This window comes from Crotalus tigris, unplaced genomic scaffold (genome assembly GCF_016545835.1).
Source record: "Crotalus tigris isolate CLP2741 ecotype Arizona unplaced genomic scaffold, ASM1654583v1 scf7180000018884.865410, whole genome shotgun sequence".
Classification (NCBI taxonomy): domain Eukaryota; kingdom Metazoa; phylum Chordata; class Lepidosauria; order Squamata; family Viperidae; genus Crotalus; species Crotalus tigris.
In genome coordinates this window covers 462,964-478,423 of record NW_024097256.1, presented here as the reverse complement: position 1 = coordinate 478,423, position 15,460 = coordinate 462,964, and the positions used below count along the sequence as shown (strand labels likewise).

The 15,460-nt window shown below is 43.2% G+C and overlaps 2 protein-coding genes across 7 annotated transcripts in view; one reads left to right on the top strand and one right to left on the bottom strand.

Annotated features, from left to right (window-relative positions):
• MTFR1L (mitochondrial fission regulator 1 like) overlaps nt 1–6,206 on the top strand; it is a 23,165-nt gene extending 16,959 nt beyond the window's left edge. For 2 of the 3 annotated variants that reach the window (XM_039357284.1, XM_039357282.1), the window contains exons 9-10: nt 1,898–1,982; nt 5,892–6,206. In XM_039357284.1, coding sequence (XP_039213218.1) covers nt 1,898–1,982; nt 5,892–5,930 — 124 coding nt within the window. In that variant the 3' untranslated portion in view covers nt 5,931–6,206. Of the gene's footprint in view, nt 1–1,897; nt 2,025–5,891 lie in introns of all 3 variants that reach the window. The other variant, XM_039357283.1, reaches the window with a different exon arrangement.
• On the bottom strand, nt 4,270–15,460 carry LOC120314315 (aurora kinase A and ninein-interacting protein-like). 4 transcript variants are annotated; one of them, XM_039357274.1, is made up of 4 exons: nt 15,440–15,460; nt 10,980–11,094; nt 8,378–8,501; nt 4,270–5,205 (listed from the first exon to the last, which is right to left on the bottom strand). In XM_039357274.1, exons 2-4 carry the CDS (start codon nt 11,064–11,066, stop codon nt 4,271–4,273), a joined length of 1,146 nt encoding a protein of 381 aa, XP_039213208.1. In that variant the 5' UTR covers nt 11,067–11,094; nt 15,440–15,460; the 3' UTR covers nt 4,270. The 4 variants fall into 4 exon arrangements, with proteins under 4 accessions (XP_039213208.1, XP_039213207.1, XP_039213209.1 ...); XM_039357273.1 differs by lacking the exon at nt 15,440–15,460 and adding an exon at nt 12,739–13,094; XM_039357275.1 differs by lacking the exon at nt 15,440–15,460 and adding an exon at nt 12,356–12,711.

The following is a 15,460-nucleotide window of genomic DNA, read 5'->3' as shown; positions in this document are numbered from 1 at the left end:
CAAGTGAAGATCAGATTATTTAAGGACAGACCACTTAATGAAGGAGTGTAGATGTTTCTCCTGTTGATGATGACATTAGGAAGGACAGATACCTACCAGATTAAAAGGAACATTTGGTTCAATATTATAGCTCTTGGGTTTAGAGTGGGTTTCCTTAATCTCAACTTCTGATCTTTCAAAATGGCCCATAGATAGTCCTTGATTTACAACTAGCCAGTTAGCATCATTCGAAGTTCTGATACATCCCCCAAAAGGTACTTACAACCCAGTTCCAAAGTTCTGATGCGCCACACAAACACATACCCCTGCGGTCAGATGCACTTTAGGTGCTGACCTACATTTACAGCTGTGTGCAGAATCCCACAATCATGTGACCAGATTTTACAACATTTTTGCTGAAAATTGGCTCCATTATGGTGGTAAGTCAAGGACTATCTGTAATGTATGGAGCAAAACAGAACTGAAGGAAGGGTGGAGTTCTTTGGAAGCTTTTCCATAATATTAGAGCTTAACATCAATTGTATTTTAAATTCTCCTGGCACCTTCTAATGTGCTCCTCCATTGGGATTCTTGTTCTTAGCTCAAGTTAATTAAACTGGTAAACAGAATTATCTCAGTATCAGGGGAAAGCAGCATGAAAACTAGAGCTGGAACAGATGTGAGAAACACATTATAAATAAGAGAGCTCACATTTAAATAGGCTTAATTCCAAACCCCCATGTCAGTCTTTTAGTAGTGAAATTGATTTCCTGGGAGTTGAAATCCACGGGTATAATAATAATAATAATAATAATAATAATAATAATAATAATAATAATAATAATAAAGTTGGAAGGGACCTTGGAGGTCATCTGGTCCAATCCCCTACTCAGGTAGGAAACCCTATACCATTTCAGATAGATGGCCATCCAGTCTCTTCTTAAAAATTTCCAGTGTTGAAGCATTCACCGCTTCTGGAGGCAGGTTGTTCCACTGGTTAATTGTTCTAACTGTCAGGAAGTTTCTCTTTAGTTCCAGGTTGCTTCTCTCCTTGGTTAGTTTCCACCCGTTGCTTCTTGTCCTGCCTTCAGGCGCTTTGGAGAATAGCTTGGCTCCCTCTTTTTTGGGGCAGCCCCTGAGATATTGGAACGCTGCTATCATGTCACCCCTCGTCCTTCTCTTTATTAGACTACAGACATACCCAATTCCAGCAGCCTTTCCTTATGTTTTAGCCTCCAGTCCCTTGATCATCTTTGTTCTCTGTACTCTTTCTAGAGTCTCAGCATCTTTTTTTACAGAGTTTTCACCATATTGTTTTGTGGTTTTGGATTTTAGGGCGATGTATTTTTTTGTGGCCATTGACCATAAATATTCCATTTGGGAGCCTAGGGGCTTGCCTCAGCCTGGGTCAGTTAGTTGGGCTTGGTTGGCCAGTCTACATCATTGGCAGCCTAAATTACCTTGCTCTGAACACCACTCCCCAGGAGCCCCTTCCCACATTCATGTTCCACTCTATGGTGGGTCAAGGGCAGCAAAGAGGCAAGGCTTCTGGGATGATACGGGAAGAGGAAAAGTCTCTGCTGGACAATGAAAAGGAAAGACTGTTGCAGGCAAGAAAGTAGGGAAGGGAAAGCTGACACGGGAATTCTGGGAGTTGAAATCCACAGGTCCTAAAGTTGCCGGTGTTGAGAAACACTGATCTAAGTGGTGTTTGTAGATCATACCATCTTAGCTATGATCTTGGAAAAAAAATAAACCACTCTGGTAATAAAATAGTTTGATGAAAAAGCTGCCAGCTTATTTTAGAATGTTAATAAATATTTTAGAATGTTGGTAAATAATTCAGGAACTACTGCAGCTTATGAAAAATCTGCCCATGCTCTTATGTAACATCCTTCATCTTCTCTCTTCCTTTTAGGAACAGAAGTATACTGAAAGAAGAGGATCCTGCGATTCTTATAGCCGAAGTTTTAAGGAGGAAATTTGCTTTGAAAGATGAAGATGTAAATATGAAAAAGAACTGACAAGTTATATTCATTTCTTATGTTAGTATGCTTCTCAAAAATTTTTCTCTACAGTGGTTGCCTTCCTTGAACATTAAATATCCTTTAGGGGTTAGGCTTCCTGTGTGCTTTTGTGCAAAAGGAATACACTAAGCGAGAGAAACTGACATTTTGCTGGGTTTTTTTTTTCCACACAGCCAAACGATACAACTTTTTTTTTAAAGGAAAAACTTTTCCACATTCTGAACTGAAGCAGTGAGTACGGATTCATTTAAAGTAGGAATTATCAGTGATGATTTTCGTTTAAAAAAAATCATTTCGTAGCCTTGCTACAGATCTGAAGCCTGTGAATACTGAAACTGTTTGAGTCCCAAGATTTGTTTTGCAAAGGTAGATTTCTGAACAGTTCCTATTTTATGCAGCCTCTTCACAACCAACATCCTTCAAACAACAGAGGTATAGTTGACTAAAGATGTAATCAAGTGTCTAAATCTAAGCATTGAATTTAAAATCTGTTTGCTGATGATATACTAAAGCTATGCAGCAGTGCAGATTTGAAAGTACACTTAGAGTCCACCTGTCAACACCACCTTGAAGCAAATACATCTACAGCAGTGATTCTCAACCTGTGGGTCGGGACCCCATTTGGGGTCGAACGACCATTTCACGGGGGTCTCTGTCCGCCATTTTTTTCCCCTTTTCTTTGGCCACGCCCCTGGCACTCAGTGATGTATAAGTGGTTGGGGGTCACCACAACATGGGGAACTGTATTATGGGGTCGCGGCATTAGAAAGGTTGAGAACCACTGATCTACGGAGTTGCTGGCGCATGTGTGAAGCCCACCTATGTGCGCTCCGAAGTATCTTTACCCCTTTGAATTCAGGCTGCTACCCAGTCTTGTAATTCAGCTCTTGAAAGCTAAAATTCCTATATTTTTTATTTGTTGACACAAAACACAGAATCTGCATGCTTTGCTCTTTGCTTTAAGCTCAGGGTCAAGCAGGTGGAATTAACACAAATGGAAGAATAGCACGTGGTCAAGTTTCTAGTGGGAGGGCACCAAATCGCCTGTGAATTTGATAAGATACTTTAGCACTGGGGATGGTCAGGACAATTCAAGAATGGCTTGGTCTTTTGTGCTGGCAAAAACCAAGAACCCTCAAAGGAACCCCTCAGTTGCCCTCCCATCCAAGAATTTGCAAAACAACTCCTTGGACTCTTCTGTAGCATCAGGCCATGGGTAAAGCAATTGGGAGATCTTTTCTAGTGCTTGTCTGCATGTTTAAAATTATTGCCACTAACAATAACCTTTCAGAACCTTTGCAAAAGTGTGGAAAAGTTTTTGCAGTATATTTTCAAAGCCTTTTGAGCACCGGCTGATCCTTTGTCAGCAGCAATTGTAGCATGATTGTTTCTGATGCTGCCACTTGTTATGTAGGGGAACCATTTTGGTTTAAATCACTAACTTCAACCCTCAGGGAATTTATATCACTCTCTTTCCCATGGCGCACAAAACAAGTTTCCACCCATTCTTTTCCCACTCTTAATATTCTGTCAAGCTATTTAAAAATATTGTAAAGCCAGATGTAGACAGCCTGGTACTTTCCTGCCATTTTGGGCTGCAGTTCCCCAAAGCACTTGCCGTTAGCCTGAGGTTCAGGCTGATTGGCATTCAAATCCAAAGCCTTTGTGGAGAGCATCAGGTGTTCATTGGGGCAGAACAACTGTGAGTTCTGTTCAGACTCATTGGAGTTCTTTGTAAACATACAAACTGGTGGACTAGTCTTAAACGTTGCCTAAAGGGGCACAAGGAAGTAGACCCATCTTTGCAGGCTTGATCTTGTGGAAGTTGTATGAATCAGGTGTACTAGCTGTGCAACCAGGCAGGTCTGCTGTTTTTTTTTTTTAACAAAAAGCACCTTCTCCCCACCCTCCATTTTGAGGCGGCGAGCACTGGTCAGCAATACCAACTTTTAAACGGTGCTGTGGCTGATGGGTCTAGCTTAAACCCATCTTAGCCAAACTTTAAGCTACCTGAATTGAAAGCTAGTCGACTCTGATCTCGTGGAACAATTCTAGAGCAGCCTGACGTCTTTCTAGAACACCAGGATAAAGCTTGCATTCCTCCATTTCTTTTATTAGCTCACACATCTGAAGAAAGCATGTTGAGCAAAACAGATTTAACTATGCGACACACAGCCATAGGCAGTATACAGAAGGGTCCTTTAAGCCAGGTTTGTTTTGAAAGGAGGCACTGAGCCCAGTTTATCTCACAGAGCAATTACGATTTAGTGTTTAATGACTTTATTGCCTTCTGAATCCTCTGTGAATAGCAAGTCATAACATGACTTTTCACTCCGTTCTGCCAGAGGAGAAAAGCTCCTGCCCAGGGACCCAGGGGGGCTACTGTCTCCAGCCCAACCATCTCTAAAGCAGCTCTTATTATTGAAGGAGCTTCTTACGGGGGTCCTTTTGCCCCACATGAGCTCCTTTGGTGAGGACCGTTTGCTTTCTTCTCCATAGCGGTGCGAAATTACTCTGTAGCCCTCGGAGTCCTGTGTGAACAGCCGCTGCGTTGAAGCTAGGGAGCTGTTCTCATAGCTAACGGCATCCGAATAGTTTCTACAGAATCCAGATGTGGTTTGGTTGAAATCCCTCAAATGTGCCGCTCCCGCTAGGTTTTCTTCCGGGTCAGGATCCATATTTTCAGAGTCAGAGTCGTCCACAAAGGTAACGCCTGCCCTAGAGGAGAGGGGTCTGCGCCGTTTCCCTGCAGTCCTTCTTTGGTTCGGGATTATTTTAAAACTTGGGCTTCTCCGAGAGAACAAAGCGGGTCTCTCTTCTCTTTGCCAGCCACCGTTCTTCTCTTTCAGAGGGGACACAGGGACCCCTGGCGGCTGAAGGCCCCCCTTTACTCCCAGGTGCTGAATGAGATCTGTAGTTAGACAGGCCTCCCCGTCCGTTACGGCGTCTTCCTCCCTAGCAACTCGGAGGGTGCTGGTCTGGCTCCGGGCTTGAGCAGGGAGAGAACGGCCAAGGAAAAGACGGGAGGCGTTTGGCGGCTTTGCAGATTGTGTTTGGCAGTCTTGCAGGCCTGATGGTTGAAGGACAGAAGCCGGGGCTGTGGTCCTTTTCCCTCTAAGCAGTTCAGAGCCTTCTAGGTGGACAATGTTGTTTGACGCCGAAGTCACCAACTCTTTGTTTTGGTCTGTGTTCTTTTCCCCTGCCAAAAACAATGGAATCCGAATCAGCCAGAGGTCAACGACACAGCCTTTATATAGCTTAGCAGTCTTAGGCTGGTGCAGCTCTTTTACTTCAGGAGCCGGATACATATGTGACTGAGGAGAAAAAAAATGCTATAACTCCAAAATGCTGTTCTTAGGAGAGGTTCACGCTCCATCTCTCAAGAGTCTACCTGAATCTAAGGGATCAGATGTTCTCCCTACTAGTCAGAGGCCCTGCCCTGGGAGGAGATCCCATCTCCCTCTTTGATTTACTGTGGCTTTCAGAAGCTTTGCCAAGACATGGACTTAGGCAGGACCGTGGGTGATCTGAAGCTTGTGTAGGAGGGGAGAATCATTTAATTCAGGAAAAAAATGTGCCTTAGCCTCCGTGTTTAAAATAAAAGTTTTGGGGATATGTTTGTTGTTGCAAAAACCTGTCTGGCTAACCAGAGAAAAAGATAATACAAATACTGATCAGGCTCTTGTTCTGACTAGTGCAGGGGTAGGCAACCTCGGCTCTTTTATGACTCATGGACATCAACTCACAGAATTCCTGAGCCAGCATAGCTGGCTCAGGAATTCTTGGAGTTGAAGTCCATGAGTCATAAAAGAGCCAAGGTTGCCTACCCCTGCACTAGTTTGAACTAGTGCTATGCCTGAATGGTCAACCTGTCTTTCTTAATAGGTCTCAATTATTCCCTCTGTTGCTCCTCTTTGGAATTGAAAGAAACAACCAACCAAGAACTGTTACCTAAAGAAAAGACTTGAGAGAGAAAAAAAAAACTTCAAAAGTTGCTGCTTTCCTCAATTACCTTTCCCCTAGTTTTTGAAGTGATGAAGAAGTAGTAGTGAAACAGGAGTTGTCACATATCTTCCACACCTTTTAGTAGTATTAATGCAATGGAGAGACAAAAGTTTTTTGGGTGACATTGTGAGTTTTGTATGTCTTTGCAGTGAAGAGTGCAATGGAAGTAGCAAATAATAAATCCTCTTATACAGAGCTCTGCAGATCTATGTGCAACTTATTTGAACTTACGACTATGTAGCCTTGAAAATGTGCAATTGACTGTAGCTGCTAAAATATCTGGGATGAAAAAGATGACCGCTAGATGGCACTAAAAGGTTTACCTTATCTTTTTGCTGCCATCTACTGGTGGGGCTTTTGTGCAACCCTTATATCAGCGGCTCCCAACCTTTCCTATACTCTGCACCCCTAGAACACTTCTGATATATTCTCACACCCCTTACAAAAGTTCGAAATAACGGCAACAAATTATGCATACACATTATAATTTTGAAAACCCAAGTTTTCGCACCCCCCTGGAATATCATCTCAAACCCCTACGGGGTGCAAGTACCCCTGGTTAGGAACTCCTGCCTTATATTTGGAGAGCTAGTTCATGAGCTTCCTCACCTCTCCCCACTTCTCAGAAGCAAACTGCAGTATTTCTCAAGTAATGGGGAGCTGGAGGAGTGGGGTGGTTGGATGCTGTGCAGCTTCTGACTTTGTTTACAGCCGTAGGAAACCATTACATGAAATTTTCAGGAGTTAAGGCTGGGAATATAATTTCCTGCCAGGACAAAGATTCTGTCAGGCAAACTGTTTCAATTGCCGCCTTTAAACTCCAAAATGTGGCCCCAATGTGGAAACGTGGCCAGTAGCTTCCAAGCATCAGCAGAGCGATAGCCTGCATCCCCCCATCTGCCTGGTACTTGGATAACAGACCAAGAATCCTTCATGCCAATTCAGCCCCCCATAACCGGCAACTTTTCCAAGTTGAGACACTGCAGAGACACCTCTGGGCAGGGTCTATGACGGGTAGGCCACCTTGGCTCTTTTCTGACTGGTGGACTTCAACTCCCAGAATTCCTGAGCCAGCCACGCTGAGGGAGAAGGGAGCGGTTTCCAAGCTGAGCCATGCTGGCTCAGGAATTCTGGGAGTTGAAGTCCACCAGTCAGAAAAGAGCCAAGGTTGCCTACCCCTGCCTAGGCCTAGGCCACTTTATGACTGGTGGACTTCAACTCCCAGAATTCCTGAGTCAGCTACGCTGAGGGGAAAGGGAGAGGTTTCCAAGCTGAGCCATGCTGCCTCAGGAATTCTGGGAGTTGAAGTCCACGAGTCATAAAAGAGCCAAGGTTGCCTACCCCTGGTTGATGACAATTCACCACAGCCAACTTGCCACGGGACAACTCACCACAGGACAAGAGTTACACTAATATCAAAGAAATGGTGAAATAGAATAATTAAAGGATGCAAAACAAAGGACAGAATAAAATGTGAATGACAAAAATTAAAATATTTTTTATTTTAAATAATTGAATTGTTACATTGTCCTGCGGCGAGTTGTCCCACAGTGAGATGGCTACGGCGAGTTGTCCCATTCTGCATCTGGCAAGGCAGAGGCCCCACATATAAGTCCTCCTTGTATTAATGGGGAGATTAAACTGGGCAGGTGGGAGGGCTACATTTCCCAGAGACCCATCACTGCCATTTCTGCCTCATTTTAACAGGAATCCAGACGTTGTCTGCTGTTGGAGCAGCATATAAAGAAATGGAATTTCTACCAGCTTAGATAGCATGTACTAAATCCTATTCAAATTATAATGGAGAGTTTACATTGTGCTAAGCCACTGTTCATTGTAACCATAGTGGCATTCCAGAATTTGACAGACTACATGATGGCTTAGCATACCATGTAACTCCACAATGAAAAGAGGATGGCCATGTTCTCCCAGTCCCCTTTGGGGCTATCAGTGTGTAGCCCTCACTATATTTGTACACAGATGAGAAATGTTTATTTCAATTAAGCCTAAAGTGTTTTACTTCCAAAGCCTGAACAATTTCATACATGTACAGTCTCCTCTTCCCCAGAAACAAAATAAAACAAATGGTGGATTTTTTTTACTGGAGGATTTTGGAGAGAAAAATTTGTGTTCTGGAATCCTCATTTTACCCAGCATAGTTACAAACCTACAAGCTGCATTTACATAATACGGGTAGACTGGATTTGTCAGTTGTGACTTAGCAAAGAACTTCAGCCATTTGGTCTGTTGATGTTACAGTGCAATGTGCATAATATGTCAAGATTGGCAATTATTTCTGCAAAGACAATTCTCTTCCCATGTCATGAGTATCTTAAAATTGGGGGGGGGGAAAAACCAGACTGTACCTGCTTTCTGAGCAGTGAAGAAAGTAGAAATAGTGGTTTGTTTAGTGCCTGGATGAAGCCCATTTACTGAAGCAGAATGAGAGTACTGACCCAGGAGAGTTAAGGCTGACTTAGTGACAACATTCTAGATGGAACAAAACAAAGAATTAAGAGCAACTGTCCTTGTGCATCACGTTTAGCATATTGCATACACTGCTTAATTCCCAAACCCTACATTAATAGTCATTTACTCATATAAAACCAATTTGAACAGCATCTGCAAGCAGAACCTGCAACAAATAATCACAGGATGATTTCCTCTATTGCAGTGGTTCTCAACCTTTTTAATGCCGTGACCCCCAACCAGTCGTAAGTCGAGGACTACTCAACTGGTGCAGCACCGTTTGCAGAATGGGACTTTTGGCGGGCTCAGCAGGGCAGAGGCAGCCTGGACAATTCCTATTGGCTTTTGAAAGCCAATAGAATTAGACTCTATTCAAGAGAGTCTATTCTATTGGCTTTCAAAAGCCAATAGAATAAAAGGGAGTAGCATAGCTAAGGAAAAGGGGGAAAAAATGACAGACTGCGTTGTTTGGCGACCCCCGTGAAATGGTTGTTCGACCCCATATGGGGTCCCGACCCACAGGTTGAGAACCACTGCTCTATTGACAGGAGTGTTCCTGATCAGAAAACTTTCCTGGGGCAATCATATCTTCTTTTTCAAAATGTTATCAGCCTATGACTAATCTTCCTCCCAGCATGTTTGTGCAATGTGTAATCAGTAATCAAAATAAACTGATGTTTTTTCAACTACAGGTAGTCCTCGTGACTATAATGGAGCATGCCCAGCATGGTCATCACTCACAATGGTCGTAAAGTGACTCAGTCACGTGACTGATCTAATTTTACCACTTTTTTTGCAGCATTTGTTAAACAAATCACGGTTGTTAAACAAACCAGTAGTTTGCTATGAGCAAGGTTTTGCTGAAAAGAATGGCCAGTTTTCAGCAAACTGTCATAAAATGTAGTCATTTGACCATGGGATCTTGCCAAGAGTTGTAAATGCAGTCTAGCTAATGAACCCTTGAAGTATAGTGACCACAACTCCCCCACCCCCCCTGCGACCATCCATCGTAACTTCAAATCTGGGTCATTTCAAATGGTTGCTAAGCAACCAATCGAGAAACTACCTGCATGGCACCATAATGCTGGTATTTAATACTATGTTAAATGTGACTTCAAGGCATCTTTCCAGAGGTTCTAAGCTGCCATTCTCAGCAAAATCGAACTAAGATACGATTAATAATATGTCTGATCTAAACTCAATTGTGGACTTTGTAGGTGTTGCCAATCTATTCATCTCCTCAGATTTCCTGTTTGATACAGTATTCCAGGGTAGATACTGGCTAAGTCTGTGCATCCTAAATCATGGTTAGCTTAACCATCATTGAGATAACATTTACCATCATTTTTTTACTATGAGCCCACATTAAAAATGAAATCACAATGATCTGGTTTCATGCCCAATTTATGCTAAATTATAAATCATAGTATCAATCAGGTAAGTTCACCCAATACATTAACCCCCAAACAAGCAAACCATCATGGCTTAGTTTGTATGAACCAGGCCACAAAGGGCTCCTGTGTCTGAGGGCCTGGAAAGATGACAGGTTTCAGATTACCTGCACAATGAAATCTCTCATGTTATATTACTGTTCAGCTTTAACAATGCATGAAATAAACTACCTTAGTACATTAGAGCCAGTTTGGTTTAGTGGTTAAGACAGCAGGCTAGAAACCAGGATGCAGTGAGTTCTAGTCCCACCTTAGGCATGAAAGCCATCTGGATGATTTTGGGCCAATCACCAGGAGAGGGAGCATTCTAGTCTGCCTTAGAGATGAAAGCAGGCTGGTTGCCTCCAGCCCAATCCAACACACCTCACCGAGTTATTGTGGGGGAAATAGGAAGAGGGAGAAGTATATATTCACCCCCTTGAATTATTTATAAAAAATAAAGGTGGGGCTCTGCTTATTTGAAGGATCATACACGAGAAAGATATATTATTGTATGGAGAAGATGGATAGATTATATTCAGAAAAAATATGGTACTTTAAAGTTTCATTTATTTTATGAGTAAATTTTATAGTAATTGTTGTAGAGATTTGTTTATATGTCTTAATTTAAGGGGAGTTAAAGGTTAAGTATGATTTTTTTTCTTTTTTTCCCTTTTTTTATTATTGTTAACCTTATTAATAACCCTGTACTCTGCTCTGGGAAGCGAGGGGGGGAGGGTTGAGGGTGGGTGGGTGGGTAATGATAATATAGTCATGGCAAATGCTTGGGTATTCCCCCTATGCTGCGTTCATGTGTGTGAGAGGGATGAGAGGGGAGGAAGGAGTAGGGAGGAAGTAGGATGGTTAGAGGAGATGGGGAGGGGAAGAGAGTAGGAGGGGAGGAGAGAAAGAGGGAAGTAGGAAAGGTTTAGAGAGGGTGGACGCAGCCTGGGGGGAATGGGCAGGCAGTACCAATGGTTAATTGTATTTTGTATGAATAAATGGAAAATAAAAACTTTTTTAACAAAAAAAATAAAATAAAGGTGGGGTATAAATAAATTGCCACCACCTTGCGTCTTTTGAGCGCTGAAGGATCCAGCCAGACGTCACAAGACTCCTGCTGTTTCCCAGTACAGCTTCCGCCTTTCCGCTTCATTTTCTGCCTTCAGATGACATGAAATATCCTTCAGCATGAAAACAGAGAAGATGCAAATTAGGCAACACTTCAAAATATATCCTAAAAGTTTTGAAGCTTGGAAGGACGTTATGAGCAAAAAAAACCAGAGTGCAAATGGAAGAAACCCAACTGACTAAAGTTTGTTGTGCTGAAATGTCCAAGAATATTAACCAATTTGTAATTGCAACGGCCTCGTAGGCTTTGAGTGTGCTCATATTAAGGCTACCTTTGCACAGCTTTGCTACCAAATAATTTGGTCATCAAATTAACTCACCCATTTGCACATATATCCAACCATAAAGTAATCAAGACTGACTTGATTTGCACAAAAAAAATCCCATTTAAAAATCATAATTAAAACTAAAGGAGAGTATGATGTACTAATACATCTATTATACATGTAACTGATATGATTGAGCCTCGTGAAGCCAGATTAATAATCTATTGTTTTACTTAGATTGCTTTTCCATTTTTCCAGATTCAATATATTTGCACTTCAAATTCCCAAAAATTAGGCTAGGCATTACATTAAGTATACTTATAATCATTATGATGGAATGAGGATTTGAACCCATCTCTCTCTGGTCTTAGTCCAACAGTCTACATTCTTCAGCAGCCCAATCCTGCTTTAAGATGATGCAAGTTATAGGACTTGCAAAATTCTGGAACATTTGCACACATCGTTCCTCAGCAAACCCTTGTAGTCATTTTGATCTTTTAAAGCACTACTGTACTCTTTCAGCAATTTACAATTGTATATAAGCATCACAAAAACAGAACTAAAAATAAAATACCAGTAACATCCACAGCCAAAGAACAGAATAACTTAATACAGTGGTTCTCAGCCTGTGGGTCGGGACCCCATTTGGGGTTGAACGATCATTTCACGGGGGTCGCCAAACAACGCAGTCCGCCATTTTTTTCCCCTTTTCCTTAGCTGTGCCACTCCCTTTTATTCTATTGGCTTTTGAAAGCCAATAGAATAGACTCTCTTGAATAGAGTCTAATTCTATTGCCTTTCAAAAGCCAATAGGAATTGTCCAAGCTGTCTCTGCCCTGCTGAGCCCGCCAAAAGTCCCATTCTGCAAACGGTGCTGCACCAGTTGAGTAGTCCTCGACTTACGACCGGTTGAGTAGTCCTCGACTTACGACCTGTTGGGGGTTGCGGCATTAAAAGGGTTGAGAACCACTGGACTAGAAGGTCAAGACTCCGTGGCACCCTGCTCAATTCCAAATGACAGTACTGACAAGGATCAATCATACTTTACCTGGCAGCAATATAGCACCTTCTTCGTTTTTCAACTCCCCAAATACTCCACAGCCCCAGAATCTCCTGGTGGTCTCCCAGCCAGACACTAACCAGGCCCCAACTGCTCAGCTTTTGACAGCAGCTCAAAGCAAGCCTGCTCGCACGTTTTTACACACACCCCACAACAGGAAAGGGGAGGCAGGCCACACTCCAGTTTTACAAGGAGTCTCCGCAGCACAGCCCCAAACGCCTTCTGCCAGGAACTGCCCTCTTTCTAAGAGGCTACAAACGCGCCTCTCCGTCCAAAGGGACCTGCGTGGTTGGGTGGGGAACCCGCGGTCGCGTTCTCAAGACAGCAACTCTCATTGAAACGAAGGGCTTGCGGGCTTAGCTGCCCCTTACCAGCCTCCTCTTCCTCCAGGTAAGGCTCTCAAGTTCCGGGAACTCTGAAAAGAGGCTTCCGCGTTCCAGGTCCGTATTTCCCGCCATCCTGGCCCCTCCTTCTAGTTATAAACTGCCCAATGGGAGAAGCAGTCGCCGATTCACCACGCCCTTCTTGGCTTTCTCGGGGCGGTATCAGTCAGGGGCGGAGTCGGCCTGGGGAAGAGCCCGTCCCGTTCAGTTCCCGTTTGCGCGTGCGCGTTCGCTGCCTTGAAAGCGGGGTCGCTTGCACAGAAGTGAATAGAATAGAATAGGATAGAATAGAATAGAATAGAATAGAATAGAAGGGACCTTGGAGGTCTTCTAGTCCAGCCCCTTGCTCAAGCAGGAGACCCTATAGCATTTCAGACAAGTGGCTGTCCAGTCTCTTCATAAAAACTTCCAGTGTTGGAGCATTCACTGCTCCTGGAGGCAGGCTGTTCCACTGGTTAATCGTTCTCACTGTCAGGAAGTTTCTCCTTAGTTCCAGGTTGCTTCTCTCCTTGATCAGTTTCCATCCATTCGTTCTCGTCCTGCCCTCAGGTGCTTTGGAGAATAGCTTGACTCCCTCTTCTTTGGGGCAGCCCCTGAGATATTGGAACACTGCTATCCTGTCCCCCCTTGTCCTTCTCTTCGTTAAACTAGACATACCCAATCTATACCCATGACACTGGATGTAGTTGTGTGTTATTTCTGTTCTCTGCATATTTCACGAAGTGGGCTGGTTTGTTTATCCTACTCCACATTTATGCTACGCTGTCTTTCTTTTTGAAATATTTTACTCATTTCTTTTAATTAAACGTTTTTTAAAATGGCATCAATATACACACCCAGCTCTGTCTCCCAGTGTTTAAGCTGCAGTTTTATATGGGTAATCCTTGCAACCATTTGTTTAGTGACTGAAGTTACAACAGCAGTGAAAAAAGTGACTTATGGTTTTCACACTTACAACTCTAGTGGCCTCCCCATGGTTATGTGATCAAAATTTGGGCACTTGGCAACTGGGATGTATTTATGACAGTTGCACCGTCTTGGGCCATGTGATCACCATTTATAACCTTCCCATCTGACTTCTGACAAGCAAAGTAATTGGGAGAAGTCAGATTTGCTTAATGGCCATATGATTCATTTAACACTGCAGTAATTCACTTACAACTGTGGTAAAAAGGTCATAAAATGGGGTGCAACTGACTTAACTGCCTTGCTTAGCAACAGAAATTTTCAGCTCCGTTGTGGATGTAATTCGAGGACTATAGTTCCAACAGTTAGAACAATTAACCAGTGGAACAACCTGCCTCCAGAAGCGGTGAATGCTCCAACACTGGAAGTTTTTAAGAAGAGATTTGTCCGAAATGGTATAGGGTTTCCTGCCTGAGCAGGGAGTTGGACTAGATGATCTCCAAGGTCCCTTCCAACTTTATTATTATTATTGGAGAGGTAAGTCCATTAGGACCTCTTCCTAGAAATAGCTGCATAAGTTTGCTACAAACATCCACGGTAGATCTGTCACTTATCTATCATCTTTCATCAATCTTGCATCCATCCATCCTATATTTTCTAACATTTTCCTACAGTCAGTCACCTTTGCTTGGATGTGGATGAAATAAAATAAACAAAAATAAAACAAAAAAGATGATAAACATCTTTTTCATCCCTAAGATTTAGGCAAATTTCCAGCAAATACTGGGCTGCAGCCAATGACTGTAAAGAATACTACTAATGTGAGGGCTGCAATAATTTTGACGATTACACAATGGCAGCAAACAGAGTTGAAGTGAAGCTATTAAGGGCATCATCCAGATATGGCAGTCTATCTCAACCTTGGCGACTTGGAGCTGTGTGAACTTCAACTCCCAGAATTCCCTAGCCCGGGGATGGGCAACCTTGGCTCTTTTATGACTCGTGGACTTCAACTCCCAGAATTCCTGAGCCAGCATGGCTCAGCATGGAAACCTCTCCCTTTCCCCTCAGCATGGCTGGCTCAGGAATTCTGGGAGTTGAAGTCCACGAGTCATAAAAGAGCCAAGGTTGCCTACCCCTGCCCTAGCCCATTCTGGGAATTGAAGTCCACACAGCTTCAAATCGCCAAGGTTGAGAAGCACTCAGATACGGTAAGCTATCTAAGGGTACCCCTGTGCCCTCGTAAGGTTCAGGATAGTAAATAAATAAAGCTGAGTCTGGAGTTGGCTTTGCAGTAGATACAGGTCATTCAAATCGGATTGGAAGAGATAAAAGGGGGGAGAAGGGAACCTGGCTGCCATTGAAGGGAATCTTAAAGAACACATTTGGTCCATGGCTCCCCACCGCTCTGTAAAAAAAAAAAAATTTAGGGAAAGATCAAAGCAAAGCAGAACATCAAGACTTCTTTACCACCCTTTGACCAGCTGTGGGCGTAGGAGGCATTGCTCGGTGTCTTCTATGCAAGTGAGGAATGTGTTGAATTTATGGGGTGTGTCTGTGTGTTTTTGCACTTTCTTTCCAGGAACTACACAAAGCTCTCTTTCTTTCTCCCTCCCTCTCTCTCTCTCTCTCTCTCTCTCTCTCTCTCTGCCTGAAGATCTGATCAGGAAGGGTGCCAGATGTGCCTGGAGGAGAAGAGGGGTGAGCTTAATCAAGACGCATGCAGAAAGGGCAGGTCTTCAATTGCCCGAGTCTTGATGTTTTGGACCCTCTGCAGCCTTACCTGATGTCGTCATATTTTTGA